The sequence below is a fragment of the Hylobates moloch genome, unplaced genomic scaffold (assembly GCF_009828535.3).
Source record: "Hylobates moloch isolate HMO894 unplaced genomic scaffold, HMol_V3 SCAFFOLD_15, whole genome shotgun sequence".
Lineage (NCBI taxonomy): Eukaryota > Metazoa > Chordata > Mammalia > Primates > Hylobatidae > Hylobates > Hylobates moloch.
Genome location: NW_026652290.1, coordinates 76,593,910 through 76,615,934, shown reverse-complemented (window position 1 = coordinate 76,615,934; position 22,025 = coordinate 76,593,910). Strand labels below are relative to the sequence as shown.

General features: G+C 36.9%; 1 protein-coding gene across 5 annotated transcripts in view; it reads left to right on the top strand.

The window, feature by feature from the left end:
* The window catches only part of FOXN2 (forkhead box N2), a 65,581-nt gene that overhangs the window by 28,059 nt on the left and 15,497 nt on the right, over nt 1-22,025 (top strand). For all 5 annotated transcript variants that reach the window (XM_058428486.1, XM_032177172.2, XM_058428485.1 and 2 more), the window contains 3 exons: nt 3,754-4,304; nt 17,345-17,445; nt 20,929-20,993. In XM_058428486.1, the coding sequence (XP_058284469.1) occupies nt 3,768-4,304; nt 17,345-17,445; nt 20,929-20,993 (703 nt within the window). In that variant the 5' untranslated portion in view covers nt 3,754-3,767. The remainder of the gene's footprint in view (nt 1-3,753; nt 4,305-17,344; nt 17,446-20,928; nt 20,994-22,025) is intronic.

Below are 22,025 nucleotides of genomic sequence, written 5' to 3'. Positions count from 1 at the left end.
AGAATGAAATTTTTAATAATTCTTGATACACATTTCCAGTTAGCTTTCCAAAATGGCCCTAGGTCCTTGCCCAAAATTGTTTATTTTATATTTTTTAAAATAAGTTTTTTATGTAATTTTTTAATTTATGTATTTGTTTGCTATTTGTATTTAATATGTGAGAAAAGATCATTTGCCTGTTTATCCATTGTGGTGGACTTGGTGTTCCAAATGGATAGTGCTCTGTCTATGGTCATAGCACCCTGAACATGCCTGATCTCATCTAAGTGGATAGTGCTCTAAAGTGTTCTATAAGGATAGTTTAGAAACAGCTTTTTTTCCCTCTTGAAAACACAATGACAATTCAAACCTTACTAAGATAATGTCAGTACTTGGTTTTTAATAATGTCAATACTTGGTTTTTAAACTTTGCTTGGATTAACACTCTGTAACTCTTTGGCATATTTGCTGCCATACTATTTCTTTACATCTTAAAGTAATGAAATTTTATTGTAAACTTGTAATTCAGAGGAATAACATACTTGCAACCATTTAAATTACTTATGAGAAAATTTAGTCAATAGTTATCAAGAGACTGATTTTTGAGTATGTTACATTAATAAAACTCACTATTTCTGTTTTAAGTAGTATTGGCAAAAATACAAGTTTCTTGAGCGATTGAGAGTGACTCTAATGGCCAGAAATTTGAATATTGAACTTAGCCTCGTTATAATTTTGGCTCTGCTTTTTATTAGCTTTAGAACCTTAGGGAAATGGCTTACTTCATTTCCATTTCCTTATTCTTAACAATGAATTTCAGTTTTTTTTATTGTTACCATTTAGGATGTTTCCTACCATTAAAAATTCATTTCCAAAATAAATTAACTCTTCCAGGCAGTTAGTGCAGCATTTTGCAGAATAGACAAATAATTTGTATTATGAATTCATTTCTATCTGAAATAACTATGATTTGAGTGTCTACTCATACTCAACATTTTGATAAGATTAATTAGGAATGCAAAAGTAAAAGACTCTTATCCCAGCTAAGCATGGTGGCTCATGCCTGTAATCACAACACTTTGGGAAGCTGAGGCGGGAGGATTGCTTGAGGCCAATTGTTTGAGACCAGCCTGGGCAACCATAGCAAGATCTATAAAAATTTTAAAAATTAGCTGGGCATGGTGGTGTGCGCCTGTAGTCCTAGCTACTTGGGAGGCTGGGGCGGGAGGATCACTTGAACCCAGGAGGTGGAGGTTACAGTGAGCCATGATATTGCCTCTGTACTACGGCCTGGGTGACGGAGTGAGACCCTGGTCTCTTTTAAAAAAAAAAAAAAAAAAAAAAGACTTGCTCCTCATGGAATTCACAGTCGGAAAGGAAGGACATATATTGAACTAAGGAGTAGTTCAGAGTACGTAGAGATGATGCATTTTAAGCCTATGACAATAGAATCTGTAATGTAGTAAAATCTCAGCAAATGTTAGCCACTGCTGTTTGGTACTTTCTAATTTCTAGATGTAATGGAAGATAAATGGAGATTTAAGTGACAAGGCCAAAGTGAAACATTAGAAATTAATCACTCCCTTCTTTAACTGAACACTGGGTACACTAAAGAGTCGTTTTTTGTTTGTTTTTTAAGGAAGCAAGACATTCAACCAATTCTCATTCATCATGTTTTTAAGTCTCTATGAACGGAGAAACTTTGGTGATAAAATGAATAATTTGGTCACTTATATAGTACAGGATATCAGTTCTGAAATACATTGTGTGCTCGTATATGTGAATGTTTATGTATGTGTGGTTTTCATAAGAGATTGAAACAGAAACCAAATCCGTTACCGTTTGATGTTTTCCTTTTTACAGTGTTTTGATGTTTCAAGTTATGGGTGCACAGGAGAGAGATAAGAACTGGATATGGAAAGAATGCTGTTAAGATTTAAAATGAATAGGATTTGAGTCATTGGTGCTCATGGGTGTTGTGTACATACTGTTGCCAGCACATATTGTGGTTAGAGTTTTGTTTCCAGAGTCAGTCTGCCTGGATTTAAATTCTGACAGTTCCACTTACGCTTAACCTCTCTGATTAATTTTCCTCATCAATAAAGTTGAATTAATAATAGTGCCTACCTTATAGGGTTTAATTGACAGTTAATTGAGATATCATATGTAAATTGTTTAGCACAATGCCTGGGCACTAAAGTATTATCTAAGGCTGTTGATAATGGAGTGCTCTGAGGCTAACTACTTCTGGTGGTAGCTCCCAGAATCCAGATAAACTGTTCTACATCTAAAATTAACCAGTTTTCTCTTTTACATAACTGACATAAAAAATAGAAATAAAATTAGCCGGTTTTCAGAATTCTTGAAGTAACCTGCCATCTATGTCTTAAGCAAAATAAAACTCTGGAGGTACCCCCCCCCCCAATTATTTCAGTTACACAAGCATAAGTGGGTTGAATAGGATAATAGTCGGTTTTTCACTGAATTTAGAAATGAGTTATCTTTATGAGCCATTGAAAATTAATTAAATAGCACATTAGCCTATTGCTTTCTTCTCTAGTCTGTTATTGTCTCATGATAAAGTTTTTGAATAGAAGGGTGTTTAAAATGCAAAACAAAAATAATTTGAGAAAATAGAAATGAAAAAAGAATAGTAACAGCTCTTTTTCGCTCTCCTTGAAAGTACAGGGACACTTCATACCTTACTAAGAGAATGCCAGCCTTGAACTGTCAGTACTTGAGATGATATAGAATGCAGAGTTTAAAAGTACTGGAATTTTAAAAAGAAATGATAACTTATAGTGAATTTAATTTGGCTAATAATAAATTTAGTGAATAAGAAGTGTTATCTTGTTAGACTTACAGAAGTATAGAGTGGAATGGTTGGTAACCAGATACGGGTGGTGGGGGCAGGAGGGGAGGGTGTAGGGAAGGGGGAGATGTTAGTCAAAGAGTACAAAGTTCTGGTTACACAAGAGGAGTAAGTGCTAGTGACCTATTGCATAGCATGGTGACTATAGTTAATAATAATGTATATTTCAAAATTCCTAAAAGAACATTTAAAATGTTCTCACCACAAAGAGAAATAGGTATGTGAGGTGATGGATATATTAATTAGCCTGATCTAATCATTTCACAGTATATACATGTATCATAATATCACATTGTACCCCATACATATATATAATCATTATTTGTTGATTCAAAATAAATAATGAAATAAAAATGTTATCTCTTTTTAGTATGATGTGCTGTAAAAATAGTATGCATAGTTTCTTTTTATAGTAAATATTTGAGATTTGAGGAAAGGGTTTATTTTAAAATATTGCTTAAATAATTTCAAATTTATTATTTTCATGATTCAACTATTTGTATATAGTAAAATCGTAGATTCTTAAGATACATATAAAGTCTTATAATTCAAAGAAATAGCCTGTCCATTTTAAGTAATAATAGCCACTTCCTATTAGGTGGTTAGCATGTGCTAGATACTTTACTAAGTATTTAAAATACATTATTTAATTGTGTTAATATCACCCATACACCTGGTCCTATAAAGCTGCACTTTATTTACAGCCATTTCAACGAATATAAGTTATTTTCCTTGTATTATAACCATTAGTATCTTCATTATACAAATGTGGTGCTTAAATATTATGTGGGATAATTGATTGCAAAATTTCTCTGATTTGGGGATATTTACATATGTATTTTCTTTTTCCCAGAGTTTAAGAATCTAAAGTATTACATTGATAATTGTTTCCTTTGTTGCAGAACTATAAGAGTAAATGGGTCCAGTAATTCGAATGACTCCAGATAAGAGAGCTGAAACCCCAGGAGCTGAAAAGATTGCAGGATTAAGCCAGATTTACAAAATGGGAAGCTTGCCTGAAGCTGTTGATGCTGCCAGGCCAAAGGCCACTCTAGTGGACAGTGAGTCAGCAGATGATGAACTCACAAACTTGAACTGGCTTCATGAAAGTACTAATCTTCTAACAAACTTCAGCCTCGGAAGTGAGGGTCTTCCAATTGTTAGTCCGTTGTATGACATAGAGGGAGATGATGTGCCATCCTTTGGACCAGCTTGCTACCAGAACCCAGAAAAAAAATCAGCAACTTCAAAGCCCCCATACTCCTTTAGTCTTCTCATTTATATGGCTATTGAGCACTCTCCAAATAAATGTTTGCCTGTCAAAGAAATTTATAGCTGGATCCTGGACCATTTTCCATATTTTGCTACTGCACCAACAGGCTGGAAGAATTCTGTTCGACATAATCTGTCCCTGAATAAATGTTTTCAGAAAGTGGAAAGAAGCCATGGCAAGGTCAGTGTTTATGAACATTGCTGTATTTGGTGAGGTGTGGGGGAACTAATTAACATGGAGCCCTTAAAATATCTGGAAATCGGGGAGACAAGTAGTCAAGTCAAATTACTTCAGCTGAACTGAATTATATTCATTTGTTTTCACTTGAGATGTTTTAAAATTTCTTAAATATTGATATAAATTTAGCAGAATTATGTTTTGTCTACTATAGGTACCTAGATTAGTCTTTTTATTATTTTAGTTCTTTGTTTCTAGTTTCTGTAGTGTTCCTATATCAGTATTTGATTCTTTATTCAATATGATAATCTCTGCCTTATAATCCAAGTATAGACCATTTAAATTAATGAAATTGATACGGTTGGGTTTAAATCTATCACCTTGCTATTTATTTGATTTTCTTTTCCACTTTTCCTGCCTTTTTTGGGATGAGGTGTTCTTCGCTTTTGGTTTTGGTTTTTTAGTTTTTTTTTTTTTTTTTTTGAGACAGTCTCAATCTGTCACCCAGCCTGGAGTACAGTGGCACGATCTCCGCTCACTGCAACCTCCACCTCCTGGGTTCCAGCGATTCTTATGCCTCAGCATCCAGAATAGCTGGGACTACAGGCGTGTGCCACCATGCCCAGCTAATTTTCGTATTTTTAATAGAGATGGGTTTTGCCATGTTGTCCAGACTGGTCTTGGAACTCTTGACCTCCCAAAGTGTTGGGATTACAGTGTGAGCCACTGTGCCTGGCCGAGGTGTTTTGTGTGTGTGTGCGTGTGTGTTTTTTTGTTTTTTTTTTTTATGCTTCAATTTTATCTCTACTATTGGCTCATTATTTATGTATTTTAGTGGTTGCTATATGGTTTTCAGGTTTTCACCTTCAAATAATATTACACCATTTCACTTAACTGGCTCTTTACAGAAAAAGTTGTTTGGCACCTGATGCCCTATTGGATTAATTCCTTTTGCCTGGAGAAGTTTATTTAAAATTTCTCATTATTCAGTTTTGCTGGCAATGGTTATTTTAAACTTTTTTGTGGGGTGCAGGTTTAGAATTCTAGGTTGACATTTTTTCTTCTATGTATTTTAAAGATGATTTATTGTCTTCTGGCTCCCATAGTTTCTGGTGAGAAGTCTGCTGTCGTTATTCCTCTTTATGTAATGTCTCTTTTTTTAATTGCTGTCTTCAGTTATTTTTTCTTTCTCTCTTTATCACTGCTTTTCAGCAGTTTGACTATAACGGGCCTAGTTGTGTTATTCTTTATTTTTATCTTGCTTTGGTTTCTCAGTGGTTCTTAAATGTATGGTTTATTGCCTTTCATTAAATTTGGGAAATTTTTGCTCATTATCTCTTCAAATATTTCTTCTGCCTCACTCCTACTTTTAGGACTCCAAGTAAAAATATGTTAGACCATTTGCTATTTGTCTTACCTCTTGATTGCTTTGCCTTTCTCCCACTCTTTCTCTCTTAGTTTGGATAATTTTTATTGATTTTTCTATACGTTCACTGTTTTTCTTTGTTGTGTTCATTCTGCTGATAAGCCCCAATGAAGGACTTCTTCATATTTTTAATTTCTAATGTTTTCATTTTCCTTTTAAAAAAGTTTCTGTCTCTGCTAAAATTCCCCACTAGATCCATAAACACATTAATTATAGTCGTTATATAATGTCTGTCAGTTTCAATATCTGGTCCATCTCTGGATTGGGTTTTGCTGACTGTTTTAATTTCTTGTTTTTGTATGTATTTTATAATTTTGGATTGAATATCAGACGTTGTAAAAGAATGGCAGGGACGGAAGTATGTAATATTTCTACCCAGAAATAGGCATGCCTCTACTTCTGTTAGGCTGTTAGTGTGAACAGGTTTTGGTCAGTCTAGTTAGTAATTGAGAAGAGTTTTGAGTGTTTGTGGTTGCAGTAATTACTGTCAGTACACCACACTCTTCAGACTCCTACAGAGATGAACTGCCAATACTTTGTGTTTAAAGTGAGGCCTGGAGCAATAGATGATTTTTTTGTCTCAGCATTACTGCTACAACTTCATCTTCCAGCTTGTGCCACATTTGAGGGTGGGAGAGAGGTAAGATAGCTCTCTCTGTTCCCCTTCCTACAGCACTAGGTTGCTATTGCTTGTTACTTGGAGCAAGGCTTTTGGATGGGGCAGAGTAGGATTCTTGGTTCTTCTCCAGCATTAGTCTTAAACAGGTTCTGCATGCCTGTGCCTCAGGTGTGAGTCTTTCTGTGCCTCCCCCAGGAGCACACAGTCTCTCCATCTACCCAGTATAGAGTCTAGAGCTGCATTTTTCAGTAGCAAAACATACTCTTTCATGCCAGGAACCATCTCACCACTGCACTCCAGCCTGGGCAATAGAGGGAGACTCTGTCTCACAAAACAAAACAAAAAACATTGGATTCAACTTTGGCCGAGTGCAGTGGCTCACACCTGTAATCCCAGCACTTTGGGAGGCTGAGACAGGTGGATCACTTGAGCCCAGGAGTTAGAGACCAGCCTGGGCAACATGGCAAAACCCTGTCTCTACTAAAATTAGAAAAAATTAGCTGGGCATGGTGGTACACGTAGTCCCAGCTACTCAGGAAATGGAGGTAGGAGGATTGCTTGAACCCTCGGAGGTCGCAGTGGGCCAAGATTGTGCCACTGCACTCCAGCCTGGATGACAAAGTGAGACCCTGTCTCAAAATAAAAAAATAAGCTGGATGTGGTGGCTTACACCTGTAATCCCAGCACTTTGGGAAGCTGAGGTGGGCGGGTCACCTGAGGTTGAGAGTTCAAGTCCAGCCTGACCAACATGGAGAAACCCTGTCTCTACGAAAAATACAACAAATTAGCCAGGCATGGTGGCACATGCCTGTAATCCCAGCTACTCGGGAGGCTGAAGCAGGAGAATCGCTTGAACCTGGGAGGTGGAGGTTGTGGTGAGACTAGATCGTGCCATTGCACTCCAGCCTGGGCAACAAGAGTGAAACTCCGTCTCAAAAAAATAAATAAATAAAATGTGACAGGGTCCATCCTGTGAGGTGAGATGTAACATATGAACTGTTAACCTTTGACAGAGCACAGAAATGGCAGTCGTAAAAGAATGTAAGAAAAAGAAGCCACCCAAATTTTAAATCAAATTATTAAAGACCAAATGTGAGCTAGCATGACAGTTTAGAATCCCTGACATTCCCAGAAGAAGAGTCTGCATCCACTAGCTAGGTCTTTTTCCACTGGCCTCCATCTGGTGCCCCAGAGGAAGACTGCAGGCAGGCCAGGAAGCATAAGAGAGAAACCTTTATGAATGAAGACAGATGTACAGAATCTACCAAGGTTTAGGCAAAGATAGAGTCTAGAGCTGCATTCTTCAGTAGCCATTTATCCACATGTGGCTAGTGGTTGGCATATTGAACAGCTATAGGATATTTCTGTCATCATCAACAGTCCTTTTAGACAGTTCTGTTTTAGAGTTCAAGCCAGTTTTCTACTCATTCCCATTATGGTAGAGAAACTCAGCCTAGTATTAGTGGGAGGTCTTGGGCAAAAGTGAGTGACCACTCCCTTTCCCAATGGCAGCAGTTCTCTGTATCATCAGCAGATTTGAGCATGAGCAGATTTTCTGCCTTTCTTCTAGTGGCATGTGGCACATTGCCTTGTTAAATATGGGGATAGCTAGGTTTTATACTTCTCTTTTAGCAACAGCCATCCTTTGCCTGGGACTAGAGTGGGTGAAGTATTTTGCCCCTTCCTCAGTGGCAGACAGCTTTTGCTTTGTATTACGGAAGAGTCCGGGATATAGGTCGGTTTGTGTCTATCCTACAACACCACCTGATCTTCACCTTGTGCTTGTTCAGGGTCTAGAACATGGATGATCTTTGCCTAAACCTTGGCAGATTCTGTACATCTGTCTTCATTCGTAAGGGTTTCTCTCTTAGGCTTCCTGGCCTGCCTGCAGTCTTCCTCTGGAGCACCAGATGGAGGCCAGTGGAAAAAGACCTAGCCTAGTGGAGGCAGACTCCTCTTCTTCTGGGAATGTCAGGGATTCTAAGCTGTCATGCTAGCTCACATTTGGTCTTTAATAAATTTGTTTTAAAATTTGGGTGGTGTTTTTTTTCTTACATTCTTTCACGACTGCAATCTCTGTGCTCTGCCAAAAGAAAGAGTTCATATGTTACATCTCACCTCACAGGATGGACCCTGTTACAGTTTATTTTATTTTTTTATTTTGAGACAGAGTCTCACTTTGTCATCCAGGCTGGAGCGCAGTGGCACAATCTCGGCCCACTGCAACCTCCGAGGGTTCAAGCAATCCTCCTACCTCCATTTCCTGAGTAGCTGGGACTACGTGTACCACCATGCCCAGCTAATTTTTTCTAATTTTAGTAGAGACAGGGTTTTGCCATGTTGCCCAGGCTGGTCTCTAACTCCTGGGCTCAAGTGATCCACCTGTCTCAGCCTCCCAAAGTGCTGGGATTACAGGTGTGAGCCACTGCACTCGGCCAAAGTTGAATCTAATGCTTTTTGTTTTGTTTTGTGAGACAGAGTCTCCCTCTATTGCCCAGGCTGGAGTGCAGTGGTGAGATGGTTCCTGGCGTGAAGGAGTTTAAGTTTTAAAAAGTAAGAAGGCAAACAGTTAATCATAATACAATATAGAAAGAAATGTAATAATAGCAACATGAACAGAGTTAGAGAGGAGTTGATTAATTATTACCTAGCACAGTGGTCCCCAAACTTTTTGGCACTAGGGACTGGTTTTGTGGAAGACAGTTTTTCTGCAGCCTGAGGTGGGGACATGGGATACGGTTTTGGGATGAAACTGTTCCACCTCACATCATCAGGCATTAGATTCTCATAAGAAGCGCACAACCTAGATCCCCTCACATGCACAGTCCACAATAGGGTTTGAGCTCCTGTGAGAATCTAATGCATGGGCTGATCGGACAGGAGGCGGAGATCAGGTGGTAATGCTTCTCAACTTCCACTCTCCTCCTGCTCTGCGACCTGTTTCCTAAGAGGCCATGGACCTGTACCGGTCTCCAGCCTGGGGGTTGGGGACCCCCTAAACTAAAAGATTTGGGAAATTTTTATGGAAAAGTTGGCCATTGAAGTGTGCTTTGAAAAAAAAGAACAGGTTTTAGGAGGGTAGCATATGCCAAAGGGCAATAGTATATTCTGCTGGGAGTTTGGGGCAGTAGGCATATTCTCTGTTGGTGAGGAATGTATGAGAGCAGGGTGGAAAAGCAGAGTGATGCAGAATAGAATTGTGATGAATATCATGCTGAGTTGTTTGGACTTCAGTTTTGAGAGCAAACCAGTGAGAGTTTTTAAGCCAGGAGCATGATGGAGTTTCTCTGTATTTGACTTGTGACAGTGTGAATGATAGAGCAATATATTATCTTAAACAATATCTGAATTCATTTGCCAAAGGAATGTTACAGTTAGTAGTACCATGCAGAGATAGTTTCAGTGAAGATGTGGGATTTGAACACTTTGTAATCATTGCCCTCCTTATGTCTAAATCCACTGACTTCTTTTCTGTCTTATTCAACCTAAAACTGCATTATATGACATGATTAGCTCTGGGAATTCATCTTTTCTTTGATTTGTGTAACACTGTGCTTAATTCTTTGTTTACCTGCATGGACTCTCCATCTTTTTCTTTTACCACTTGCCATTTAAACTTTAGTGTTCACTATTTTGTCTTTTTTGTTGATTTAGTGTTTTCTTAAATAATCTGATTAATTCCCATGGCTTAATATGTCATCTGTAATCTAATGACTTCTAGATCTTTCTCCTAAAGCCCAGACCTAAATTTGCAACTAATTATTAGATCTGGAGGTATTTTCAAATTCAGTGTGTCCAAAATTGGACTTTATTCTTCTCTCTTCTCCAAGGATCTATTTGGGTCTCAGCTAGAAATCTGAGTCATCTTGGGTACCTGCTCTTTGCAATGCCTAAGTTATTTGAATGTCAAATTTGAAAGGAATGTAGACATTATCCTGATGAACTTCCTTATTTTATAACCAAAAAAGTGAGATACGTGGTATTAATTGATCCTGGTCTAGAAAGCCTGTCAAAGCCAGGGGTTAGATTCTAGAAAAAACAGTATCTGGTAGCACCTATAAATACCTACAAGTTGCTTTTTGATTCTGGCCATTTCTTTTAGTTTCTACCGTAACATTGGCCTTAGTTCAGGTCTTCCCCTCATTTCTCATCAAATTGAACTATTATATAAGTTGAGGAGTCAGCATGAAGGATTGGATTCAGGTATGTTCCTAGATCCAGATAGATGTGTGACTTGGTAAAGTTAGACTCTCTGAGCCTCATTTTTACTTCAGTTTTTGTAACTAGTAACCTTTAGTAAATATGACTTACTAAATAAAAGCCAAACTTGTTAATATAGTTTTCAAAACCCTCCTCAGTTTGGCCTCTGCCTGTCTTTGCAGTTTTTTTCTTCACTACTCCGTGATCTACCCCCACAAGACTACTTGCTATTCCAGTATACTATAAATAGTCCTTGTTTATTTTGTTCCTCTATCTACACTGCATTTTCGTAATTCAATGTCAGTGGAGATAACATTTCCTCAAAGCCCATCTCAGAAGTCACCTCGCAAGCATTTCCTGCTTTTTTGTACTCATTTTGTGTGTTTATAGCATTCTGTTTGTTACCTTTATAACATACATATCCCGGTTATGTATAGATTTGCTTCTCCCATTAGGGAGGATATGAGAGCTCTCTGAGGTCAAGGCCTTAGTAGAATAGTCACTTAAGACTGTGTGCGTGCCAGTTGGAATGGCGATCATTAAAAAGTCAGGAAACAACAGGTGCTGGAGAGGATGTGGAGAAATAGGAACACTTTTACACTGCTGGTGGGACTGTAAACTAGTTCGACCATTGTGGAAGTCAGAGTGGCGATTCCTCAGGGATCTAGAACTAGAAATACCATTTGACCCAGCCATCCCATTACTGGGTATATACCCAAAGGACTGTAAATCATGCTGCTGTAAAGACACATGCACACGTATGTTTATTGCGGCACTATTCACAATAGCAAAGACTTGGAACCAACCCAAATGTCCAACAACGATAGACTGGATTAAGAAAATGTGGCACATACACACCATGGAATACTATGCAGCCATAAAAAAATGATGAGTTCATGTCCTTTGTAGGGACATGGATGAAACTGGAAATCATCATTCTCAGTAAACTATCGCAAGGACAAAAAACCAAACACCACATGTTCTCACTCACAGGTGGGAATTGAACAATGAGAACACATGGACACAGGAAGGGGAACATCACACTATGGGGACTGTTGTGAGGTGGGTGGGGGGGAGGGATAGCATTAGCAGATATACCTAATGCTAAATGACGAGTTAATGGGTGCAGCACAACAACATGGCACATGTATACATATGTAACAAACCTGCACATTGTGCACATGTACCCTAAAACTTAAAGTATAATAATAATAAAAATAAATAAATAAAACAATGAGATACTGCTGCAAAAAAAAAAAAAAAAGTTGTGTGTGTGTGTGTCAGAAAGAGAAAGGGGGGAGTGATATTATTCAATAACCTTTTAAAAGCTCAGCGTCTTTTCTCATCTTATTGCATAATTCTCTTTAATTGTGATGTGGATGAACATTTAGGTTTCTAATTTTTTGTTATAAACACTGCTACAGTGAAAATCATCTCCCTATCCTTCCTCTTCTCTTTGCCTTCTTTGAAATTGATCTCCCTTTATTCTTTTCCCTCTGTTATTTTGGTATTGTTATCCTCTGTCTTTTTTTAAACACTATACATATTTCATAATTATTTTATATAGTTTCCGTTTAAATTTACCCTTATAGTTACCAGTGTCATTGTTTGCTATTGTTTATGCATTTAGAATTTCCTTAGTGATTTTATTCTTGAATTGTGTCACTTAATTCTTTTATACTTTTAGAACTATTGTGTTTATACTTATGATGATACATAAAAGGTAACCATCTACTAGGTACTTAGAAATATAGGCAGGAATAGAGGTGATGTGGTGAGATTACAGCTCTTAAGTTTGGAATTGATCAGCATTGCTTTTGAGTGGAATAATCTAGGAAAAGTATGGTGTAATGAAGCCAAGGAAGCTAAGCTTAAGTGTGAATGGCCAACAGTGTCAATTTTTGCAGAACACTTGAAAATGACTGGCTAAGAAGAAGTTGTTGAGAAAGTAGCAGCCAAAAGATTAGGATTCAAAATATGTAATAAGTGCTGTGCTGGCTGGGCATAAGTGCTGTGCTGACTGGGCGCGGTGGCTCACACCTGTAATCCCTGCACTTTTGGAGGCCAAAGTGGGCGGATCACGAGGTCAAGTCCAGCGTGGGCAACATGGTGAAACCCCATCTCTACTAAAAATACAAAAATGAGCTGGGTGTGGTGGCGTGTGCCTGTAATCTCAGCTACTTGGGAGGCTGAGGTAGGAGAATCGCTTGAACCCAGGAGGCAGAGGTTGCAGTGAGCTGAGACCGCACCACTGCACTCCAGCCTGGCAACAGAGCGAGACTCCGTCTCAAAAAAAAAAAAAGTGCTGTGCTGATAAATGTTTAACAACTGGCTAGGGGATGGGCTGTTTAGCTTTTGCAGATTTCCATGGTATAATATTTCCATCATGGCCAATTTCAAGCTACCAACATCATGTCATTAAATGTGGAGTTGAGAAGCGATGTTTACTATCAACAGTATACCATTATAGAAGAAACTCATATAATTCAATAAGAAAATGAAAATCTAATAGAAAAATGGGGAAGTATATGAATAGGCAGTTCACAGAGGAGGAAACACAAATAGTCAATAAACATAAAGACGTTTATCTTACTAGTAATGTGTGTAAGGGACATTCAAATTAAAAGAACAAAAAATGCTTTTTTATCTATTAGAATTCAGAAATTTAAAATATTTGATAATATCGAATAAGATGAGGACATGAGTAAATATTGATACTTTCACACCATTGATAGGAGAATATTAATATGACCATTCTTGAGGGCACCCTGGCCGTAGTTACTAGAATTAGAAATGGGCTCTCCTTTGATCTAGCAGATCATATTCTGATTTCTCCCCAGAGTAACATTCATACTTGCACAAAGAAGATGTGTGTGATAATATTCACAGTGGTATTATTTTTAGTAAAAGAAAACCATATGTTCAATAGTATGATTTGTGGTAGTACTCAAAAGGGAGTTGGTCACGTCTATAATTTTTAAATGTATACATTTTTAATGTAATTAACCTGAGTGTTTTGAATGTTCAGAGAAAGGAAGAAATTAAAGAAGTGAGAGCTAGAGAATGGGAAAGGATGCAGTCCAGAGTATAGGTAGAATTTGATAACGAAAAGGAGAGAAATCATCTTACAATTTTAAAAAAGGGATAAATATAGAAATGGTAATATATTGGCATAAAAATTAGCAAGCTATCACCACAAGTCAGGGTGGGAGGGAAGGAACTTGTAAATCGTCTTCATAAAAATCAGTTAACTATTTTGCCTAAATGTCTGAGATTTAGACAAAGAGATACATTCAAGTAGATTTGGGAATGCATGTGGATTTTTTTTTTTTAATTTATGAAACGTTTCTTGTGACAGAATGACAGTATTTTTCTTCCAATCTGTGGAAGTCAAATATACTTAGTTGCATTAAGTGTTAGAATTGGATTTGGCAACCTCGACAACACTTTTCGGATGAATGGCTGTTATCTAGAGATGATAATCCCAATAGAAGGCAGAATGGCAAGATCTAGATCAAATTATGAAGTGGTAATGATAGCCGCTGATACAGCTGCTGATCAGATTTTTTTCTCCCTATAATCATACCATTTTTACTACTCTGAAAAGACAGGTCTAACGATCCTGGTTTGGTATTTATTTGTTTCTGGATTTTAAATTTATTAAAATTACATGTGGTTGTCTTTTGTTTTGGTTCAGCTTGCTTTGGTTTAGGCTTTATGTTTTAAATGTTAACTTAACATCTGGCTGGGCACAGTGGCGCGTACACCTGTAATTCCAGCACTCTGGGAGGTTGAGACACGAGAATCACTTGAACCCGGAGGTAGAGGTTGCAGTGAGCCAAGATCGTGCCACTGCATTCCAGCCGGGATGACAGAGCAAGACTCTGTCTCAAATTTAAAAAATAAATAAAAATAAAAATTGGCCAGGCATGGTGGCTCACGCCTGTAATCCCAACACTTTGGGAGCCGAGGCAGGTGGATCACTTGAGGTCAGGAGTTCAAGATCAACCTGGCCAACATGGTGGAACCCCGTCTCTACTAAAAATACAAAAATTAGCCGGGCATGGTGGTGCGCACCTGTAATCCCAGCTGCTTGGGAGGCTGAGGCAAGGGAATCTCCTGAACCTGGGAGGTGGAGGTTGCAGTGAGCCAAGATCGTGTCACTGCACTCCAGCCTGGGTGACACAGCGAGACTGTCTGGGAAAAAAAAAAATTAACATCCAAGTCTTGTATGTACTTTTCTAAATTTTTATAAAGCCCATCTTAAACATTATTACTGTGAGATTTTAGCTGGGAAACATGGAACTAGATTTTTTCCTAGTGTGGTAAAATTTTAATCAGTTAATTATTTTTAACTCAGAGGTTCTAAAAACCACTGAAAATCATTACCACTTTATAGTTTTATCTAGGCCTTGCCGTTTTGCCTTCTTTTTGGTAGTAGACAAGGTGAGCAACTCTATTAAAATATACAGGATAAGTTCATAAAAACATTTTAGGAATAATGAACGTTGCCTCTTCTCCCAATCTAGTCTTTACCACTTCTGTTAAGACAAGTCTTTTTAAAGTTCACCTTTTAGTATATTCAAAATTTCTTCAAAACCTTTAGCAGTTCTCTACCAAGTAAATTCAGAAGCCTTAGAGTTCTAAAACGCAAAATAATAAAATGAGAGAATGCTCATTTCCTGTTTCTGTTGCACAGAAGACTATTTTGTTATAGGCAAATTTAGTTTTAAACAGTTATTATTTGTATTCTCTTATCTAGGCCCAATAATATAGGAGCAAAGGTTTCAAGTGGAAAATTAGTTAAAAATAAGTTTCTTTTTGCTGTAGACTCTAAAATGTAGATTAGCAAATACAGAGTTTTATCTCTTGTTCATGATAGTTCATGAACAGACCCAGTGAAAGGAAGTGCTGCCATGGTAACATAAACCAGACTGTTACTTGAGACCATACTCAAGATACTTAACTGCCCTGAAACTGCACGTTTTCAATACCAGTTTTTCCAATTTGCTATTTCAAGGAAATAGCAACTCTACTGTGATCAAAACAATTTGCAGTCCCCTCACAACAGAATTTGAAAAGTAGACTTGAACTAAATAATTTCTAGGAGCGTAATCTCAGGAATTCCAAGATAGAGCATGGCTAGCATTATTAAAATAATTGTCTTGGTCTGTGTGTGAAAAGTAATGCTGCATATCTTTTCTATATGAAACTGAATTGGCTTTGGGGCAAAAGATGTTGTAGGTGCTAACATTTTAATTCTTCTTTTTTTTTTTTTGAGACAGCGTTTCACTCTGTCACCCAGGCTGGCTTCAGCCTCCTGAATAGCTGAGACTATAGGCGCACACCACCACACCAGGCAAATTTTTTCTATTTTTGTAGAGACAGAGTTTTGCTATGTTGCTTACGCTGGTCTTGAACTCCTGAGCACAATCAGTCACCTGCGCCGGCTTCCCAAAGTGCTAGGATTACAGACGTGAGCCACCGCACCTGGCCTGGTGCTAACATTTTTTTCCCTGTCATCAAAACATGTTTATCATTTGGTCCAGGTGACTGAACATATAGCTCAGTTAAGAAGTTTCATTTAATCCAAAAATACATTTGTAAAACTTGTCTTTTCTTGAAAAAAAAAAAAAGAAAATGTCAAATACTTTTTTAGTATAGTTAATGTGATATCTTGCTGCTAAACACCAGGAAAATGTTTCTCCTGATAATCCAGTGCATTTCTTTCTTTATGACAGTGTGATATGACAACCATGGTTTTTCTATTTATGTAAATTGCCAGCATAGTAAAAAACTGCCTTACACTCAATTGCTACACCTTTTCACAGGCAAAAGGTTTTATTCTCTCCTGAATTTATTTTATCCCGTTTTTTTACCACCTAACTTTTACCTTTTATTCAGAACTAACTTATTTTTTTCTTATTGTTGATTTTTTTTCAAAATTCCCTCCTCTGTGGAAAGTAAAGGAGTAGGAACATACTATTATTCAACCAACATGCAGCAAACCCTTATGTATGTCAGTTTCAGAATGGCCCCTTAATATTCGCCTATTTTGCAGCTATGTCTCTTGCATATAAATCCTCTTATTTGAATCTCATTACAATTCAGTGAAGTGGCCTGCATTGTTGTTTTACTTTATGGGTAAAATGTAAATGAGAAGTCTTACTCTCAAAAATGAAATGATTTGCCCAATATCACATAGCCAGTCAATAAGTAGTGATCAGGACCTTGGTTTTTGAACCTATAGAACAGTGTTCTTTCATTTTGCCATTCTGCTGTAAAAATTATGGAACGATATTCAGAGATAAAAGAGCCTCAGTAATAGATTAGTATTACCTTGAAAAAGAGTGTGGGAAATGGAAGGACTCTGGAGATCATCACATTAAATCTTAATAGCAATCATAATAGCTTATATCATAGATGATTTGATACACGCAAAAAGGAGTATGAGAATGGGAAACAAGTAAATTTCGTTATCTAAATAATTGTTAATGTAGTTGTAAAGGTAATTCAAATTTTAAGAAAGAGTTTTTGAAGTAGAAAAGGCATAATATAAAACCAGAAGCTAATAACATTTGAACCTCACTAATCTTGTGAATTAGAGGAAGTTTTGTACATCATAGGATGACTTTTAGTCACTACAGTGCACACATCGCAAGCTCACTTCAACCTTAGTTTCATACTCAAAAGGTGCTAGAGATTATTTTCCCCCTGCACATTTATTTAAAACATTTAGACGCTGACTGTTTATGTATAAAAGTTCCTAGTTAGTTATTCTTGTGCATTTTATTCTAGGTTAATGGAAAAGGTTCCTTATGGTGTGTTGATCCGGAATATAAACCCAATCTTATCCAGGCATTGAAGAAGCAACCTTTTTCTTCAGCATCTTCACAAAAGTAAGGATCTTCCATATAACTGTCAGTGGTGATTTATAGGATTTCACTGTGTGAGATGGAGAAACTTCAAGGTCCAGGGTATTTTGTTTCTGTTTTTTTATTGTATAAAGAAGTATTTATGTTTTATTTAGTTTTTAGTTTTTGTTTTGTTTTGTTTTGTTTTGTGAGACAGAGTCTTACTCTGTCTCCTAGGCTGAAGTGCAGTAGCAAGATCTTGGCTCACAACCTCCCTCTCCTGGGTTGTGGTGATCCTCCCACCTCAGCTTCCCTAGTAGCTAGGACTACAGGCACACACCACCACTCTCAGCTAATCTTTGTCTTTTTAGTAGAGACGCGGTTTCACCATGTTGGCCTGAGTGGTCTCTAACTCCTGACTTCAAGTGATCCTCCCACCTCTGCCTCCCAAAGTGCTGGGATTACAGGTGTGAGCCACCATACTTGGCCTGTTTTTTTCTTTTCTTTTGTTTTTTTTTTAAGAAGTATTTATGGATAAGACATTAGCCTATGTTAGTTTTCCTTATGGTCTAATTTGTGTTTCTAGAAAACAGGAAATTGGTTACTTGAGAACATAACACTCTGGGAAATATAGTCAGTATTGAGTATAAGTAAACCCTAAAGAAAGTTGTAATATAATTTCAGTTACAAACAGGTCAGATCATTTTAATTGTCTGCAATGCTAATGCTAACCTAAAAATGAAGGAAATTAAAAATATATTTAAAAATTTTAAATAAGATTATGAAGTTTGTCATTATAACATTTTATGTACATATGTAGGTTTCTTTTTCTGTTTTAGGTTTTTTTTGGTAGTACTTAATATTTGAAAAGTATGTTCAAGTCTAAAATTTTTAAATGTTTGGCAAATAAAATAATGCTTTGAACTTTGTTTTTATTTTTTCTGGTAAATAGAATTGTACTGTATTTGCTTATAATTTTCCTTGTCTTTGTTTTCAATCCCAGTAACCCCTATTGATCTTCTAGCTTCCTCATTTTAAGTTAAATCGGAAAATAATATGACCTTCTTAAATCTGATTTTTCCTTTTTCTAAAGAAGACTTTAGAGTCTTCTACAATTTATTATGTACCTTCATTTGAACTGAAAATCCCAGATTTGGTTAAAATACTTTTAAGGGTAGTTTATAATAGCTAACTTGTTTTTTGAAAAATTTAAAAAGATTTTTAATAAAGTAATAAATGGAAATTTTTAAACATGCAAAAAAGTAGAGAGAAAGTTATAATGAACTCCCAGCTGCAGCATTCATCAACGTTTCATATAGTGGTTAATTTGAATTCTTTAAGTATTGTTAGATAACTTGTAGAGGAGTGGTTGTAGCTGGAATACAGTAAATAGCTGGGAAGGCTAAAGTTGAAATACAGTAATATGTTCACTGACCGAGATTTTAAGCTTCTTTACCATATTTGTAGATTAGATGGATCATTATAAAAAGAATAACTGAGTGGTTTCTCTTTATGAAATGAAACCTAGAAAAGAAGTTACCAGATTTCATAGTCTCATTTGGAAATTGATATCTTTATTAATTAATTTTGGTTATTATGAGGCATTTTAAATAATAATTTAGAAACTAATGGTGAGTTCTATTGATGTTCACCTATGTGTTTTACTTAGTTAGCTGTGTTGGGTTTTTTTTTTTTTTTTTTACTGAAGATTAAGCCTGGGCAACATGGCGAAACCCTGTCTCTACCAAAAATACAAAAATTAGCTGGGCGTGGGTAGTGCACACCTGTTGTCCCAGCTACTCATGAGGGTGAGGTGGGAGGATCGTTTGAGCCTTGGAGGCAGGGGTTGCAATGAGCCAAGATGGTGCCACTGCACTCCAGCCTGGGTGACAGACTGAGACCCCATCTCAAAAAAAAAAAAAGATTATATGAAAGAATTGGCACCATTTTTTCTAAACCATCACAAATATATTTTGCTGTCTTTGATATATTGTATTTTCATGTTTCTATCTTTTAGCCTTAATCATAAGTTTAAATGTTAAAAGTGATCTTGTGGCTTTAAAAGAAGATAAAAACTATGGTCGGGTGAGGTGGCTCAAGCCTGTAATCCCAGCACTTGGTAGGCTGAGGCCAGTGGATCACCTGAGGTCAGGATTTTGAGACTAGCCTGGCCAACATGTTGAAAACTGTCTCTACCAAAAATACAAAAGTCAGCTGGGTGTGGTGGCACACGCCTGTAACCCCAGCTACCCAGGAGGCTGAAGCAGGAGAATCGTCTTGAACCCAGGAGGCAGAGGTTGCAGTGAGCCGAGATTGCGCCACTGCACTCTAGCCTGGGCGACAGAGCGAGACTCTTGTCTCAAAAAAAAAAAAAGATTAAACGACAACATAAGGGTTATATATAACCTTTTGACTTTAAACCCTTAATATAAAATGAAACATTTTCCCCTTTACGTTGTTTGGCAAAATAACAGTTCCATCTGACATGCTTTTGTGTAGCCCTTGCATATAAGAATTTGTAAGTCTGAGGAAAAGAGTGAGATACAGTATATGTAAAACTATGAATAGGAAATAAACTTTTAAGTTAGTTAACTAATAGATTTTTTTTATACTATCATAAATTCCAAAGAAAAGAAGTAGTTTTTCCCAAAAATATTTTAATTCCTGGATTAAAAAAAGAACTGTTGATGTCTTTCCATGAATATAGAAAGTTTAATTTTATGTTTATTAATAAAATCAGGAACGTACCTGTTTGCTATCACTACCAAGTGTTCCTTAACTATGAATTTTGGTAAATGCTTTTATTTCTGTGGTAATACCTATATTAGTATTACATCAAACTTAAGCATCCAATGCAAAACCAAACACTAACTATCATGTATTATCTATAGTTCCAGGCATTTTAAATGCATTATTCTTATTTAATTATCACAACAGCCTATGTGGGAGATTTAATTATTCCTATTTTACAGATGAAGAAACTAAGAGATTAATTATGTTGCCTAAGAACATCCAAATAGTTGTGATTTAATTTTGGCTCCTACGCTCTTTCTGCTTTGGCAGACTTTCTAAATTGAGTAGTATTAGCAAAGAAAACAAGGCAAAAATAGTTTGGTTTTGGTGGTAGAAATTAGCTGTATTTGTGACTAAGTTCTAGAAAAAGTGAAATAGTTGGGTGCGAGTGGCTCAGGCCTGTAATCCCAGCACTGTAGGAGGCCAAGGCAGGTAGGCTGCTTGAGCCCAGGAGTTTGAGACCAGCTTGCACAACATGGTAAAACCCTTTCTCTACCAAAAAAAAAATAAAAAAATTAGCCACACATGGTGGTGCATGCTTGTGGTCCCAGCTACTCAGGCAGCTAAGGTGGGAGGATCATCTGCGCCCAGAAAGTCAAGGCTGCAGTGAGCTGAAATCATGCCACTGCACTCCAGCCTGGGCGGCAGAGTGAGAGAGAACCTGTCAAAAATTAGGGGGAAAAAGGTGAAGTAAAAATTTTTATAAGCACGTTTGCTTTTCTGTTTGTTTTTCAGTGGTTCTTTATCACCTCACTATTTAAGCTCTGTAATCAAGCAGAACCAGGTGCGAAACCTCAAAGGTATGTGTGAGTATCAGTACAGTCATGCACCACACAACAGTCTTTTGGTCAACAACGGGCTGTGCATAACAATGGTGGTCCCCTAAGATTATAATGGAGCTGAAAAATTTGTATTGCCTGGTGCCCTGGTAGCGTGTTGTAACATTGTGGCACAACGCATTTACTGAAGTTTGTGGTGATGCTGGTGCAAGCAGACTCACTGCACTGCTAGTCCTGTAAAAGTATAGCACATAGTTATGTACACATGTTAATACTTGATAATCGTAATAAACTATGTCACTAGTTTATGTATTTACTATACTTTTTACTGTTATTTTTGAGTATACCCCTTCCACCAATGAAAAAAAGTTAACTGTAAAAGAGCCTCATGCAGGTCCTTTAGGAGGTATTCTAGAAGGCATTGTTACAGGAAGATGACAGATCCCTGTGTTTATTGTCCCTAAAGACCTTCCAGTGGGACAAAAATGTAGAGGCAGAAGACAGTGATACTGATGATCTTGACCCTGTGTATGCTCAGGTTAATGTGTGTATTTGTATCTTTGTTTTTAACTAAAAATTTTAAAAATGTTAATTTAAAAATAGAAAAAAGCTTATAGATTATAAATAAAATATTTTTATACATACAGCTATATTATGTATTTTATGCTGTTATTACAAAAGAGTAATAATGTTTAAAAAATTAAAAGGTTTATAAAGTAAAGTAAAAGGTTACAGTAAACTAAGGTTAATGTATTATTGAAGAAAGAAAAAATTAAAAAATCAATTTAGTGCAGCCTAAGTGTACACTGTTTATAAAGTCTACAGTAGTGTGCAGTAATATCCTAGGCCTCTACATTCACTCACCACTCACACTCTCTGACTCACCCAGAGCAATTCCGGTCCTTCAAGCTTCATTCATGGTAAGTACCCTATACACGTGTACCATTTTAAATATTTATATAGTGTTTTTATTGTACCCCCTTTTTTGTCCCCTCGCAGAAACTAATAGACCGTTTACTGTATATTTTCTGTGTTTAGATACACAAATACCAT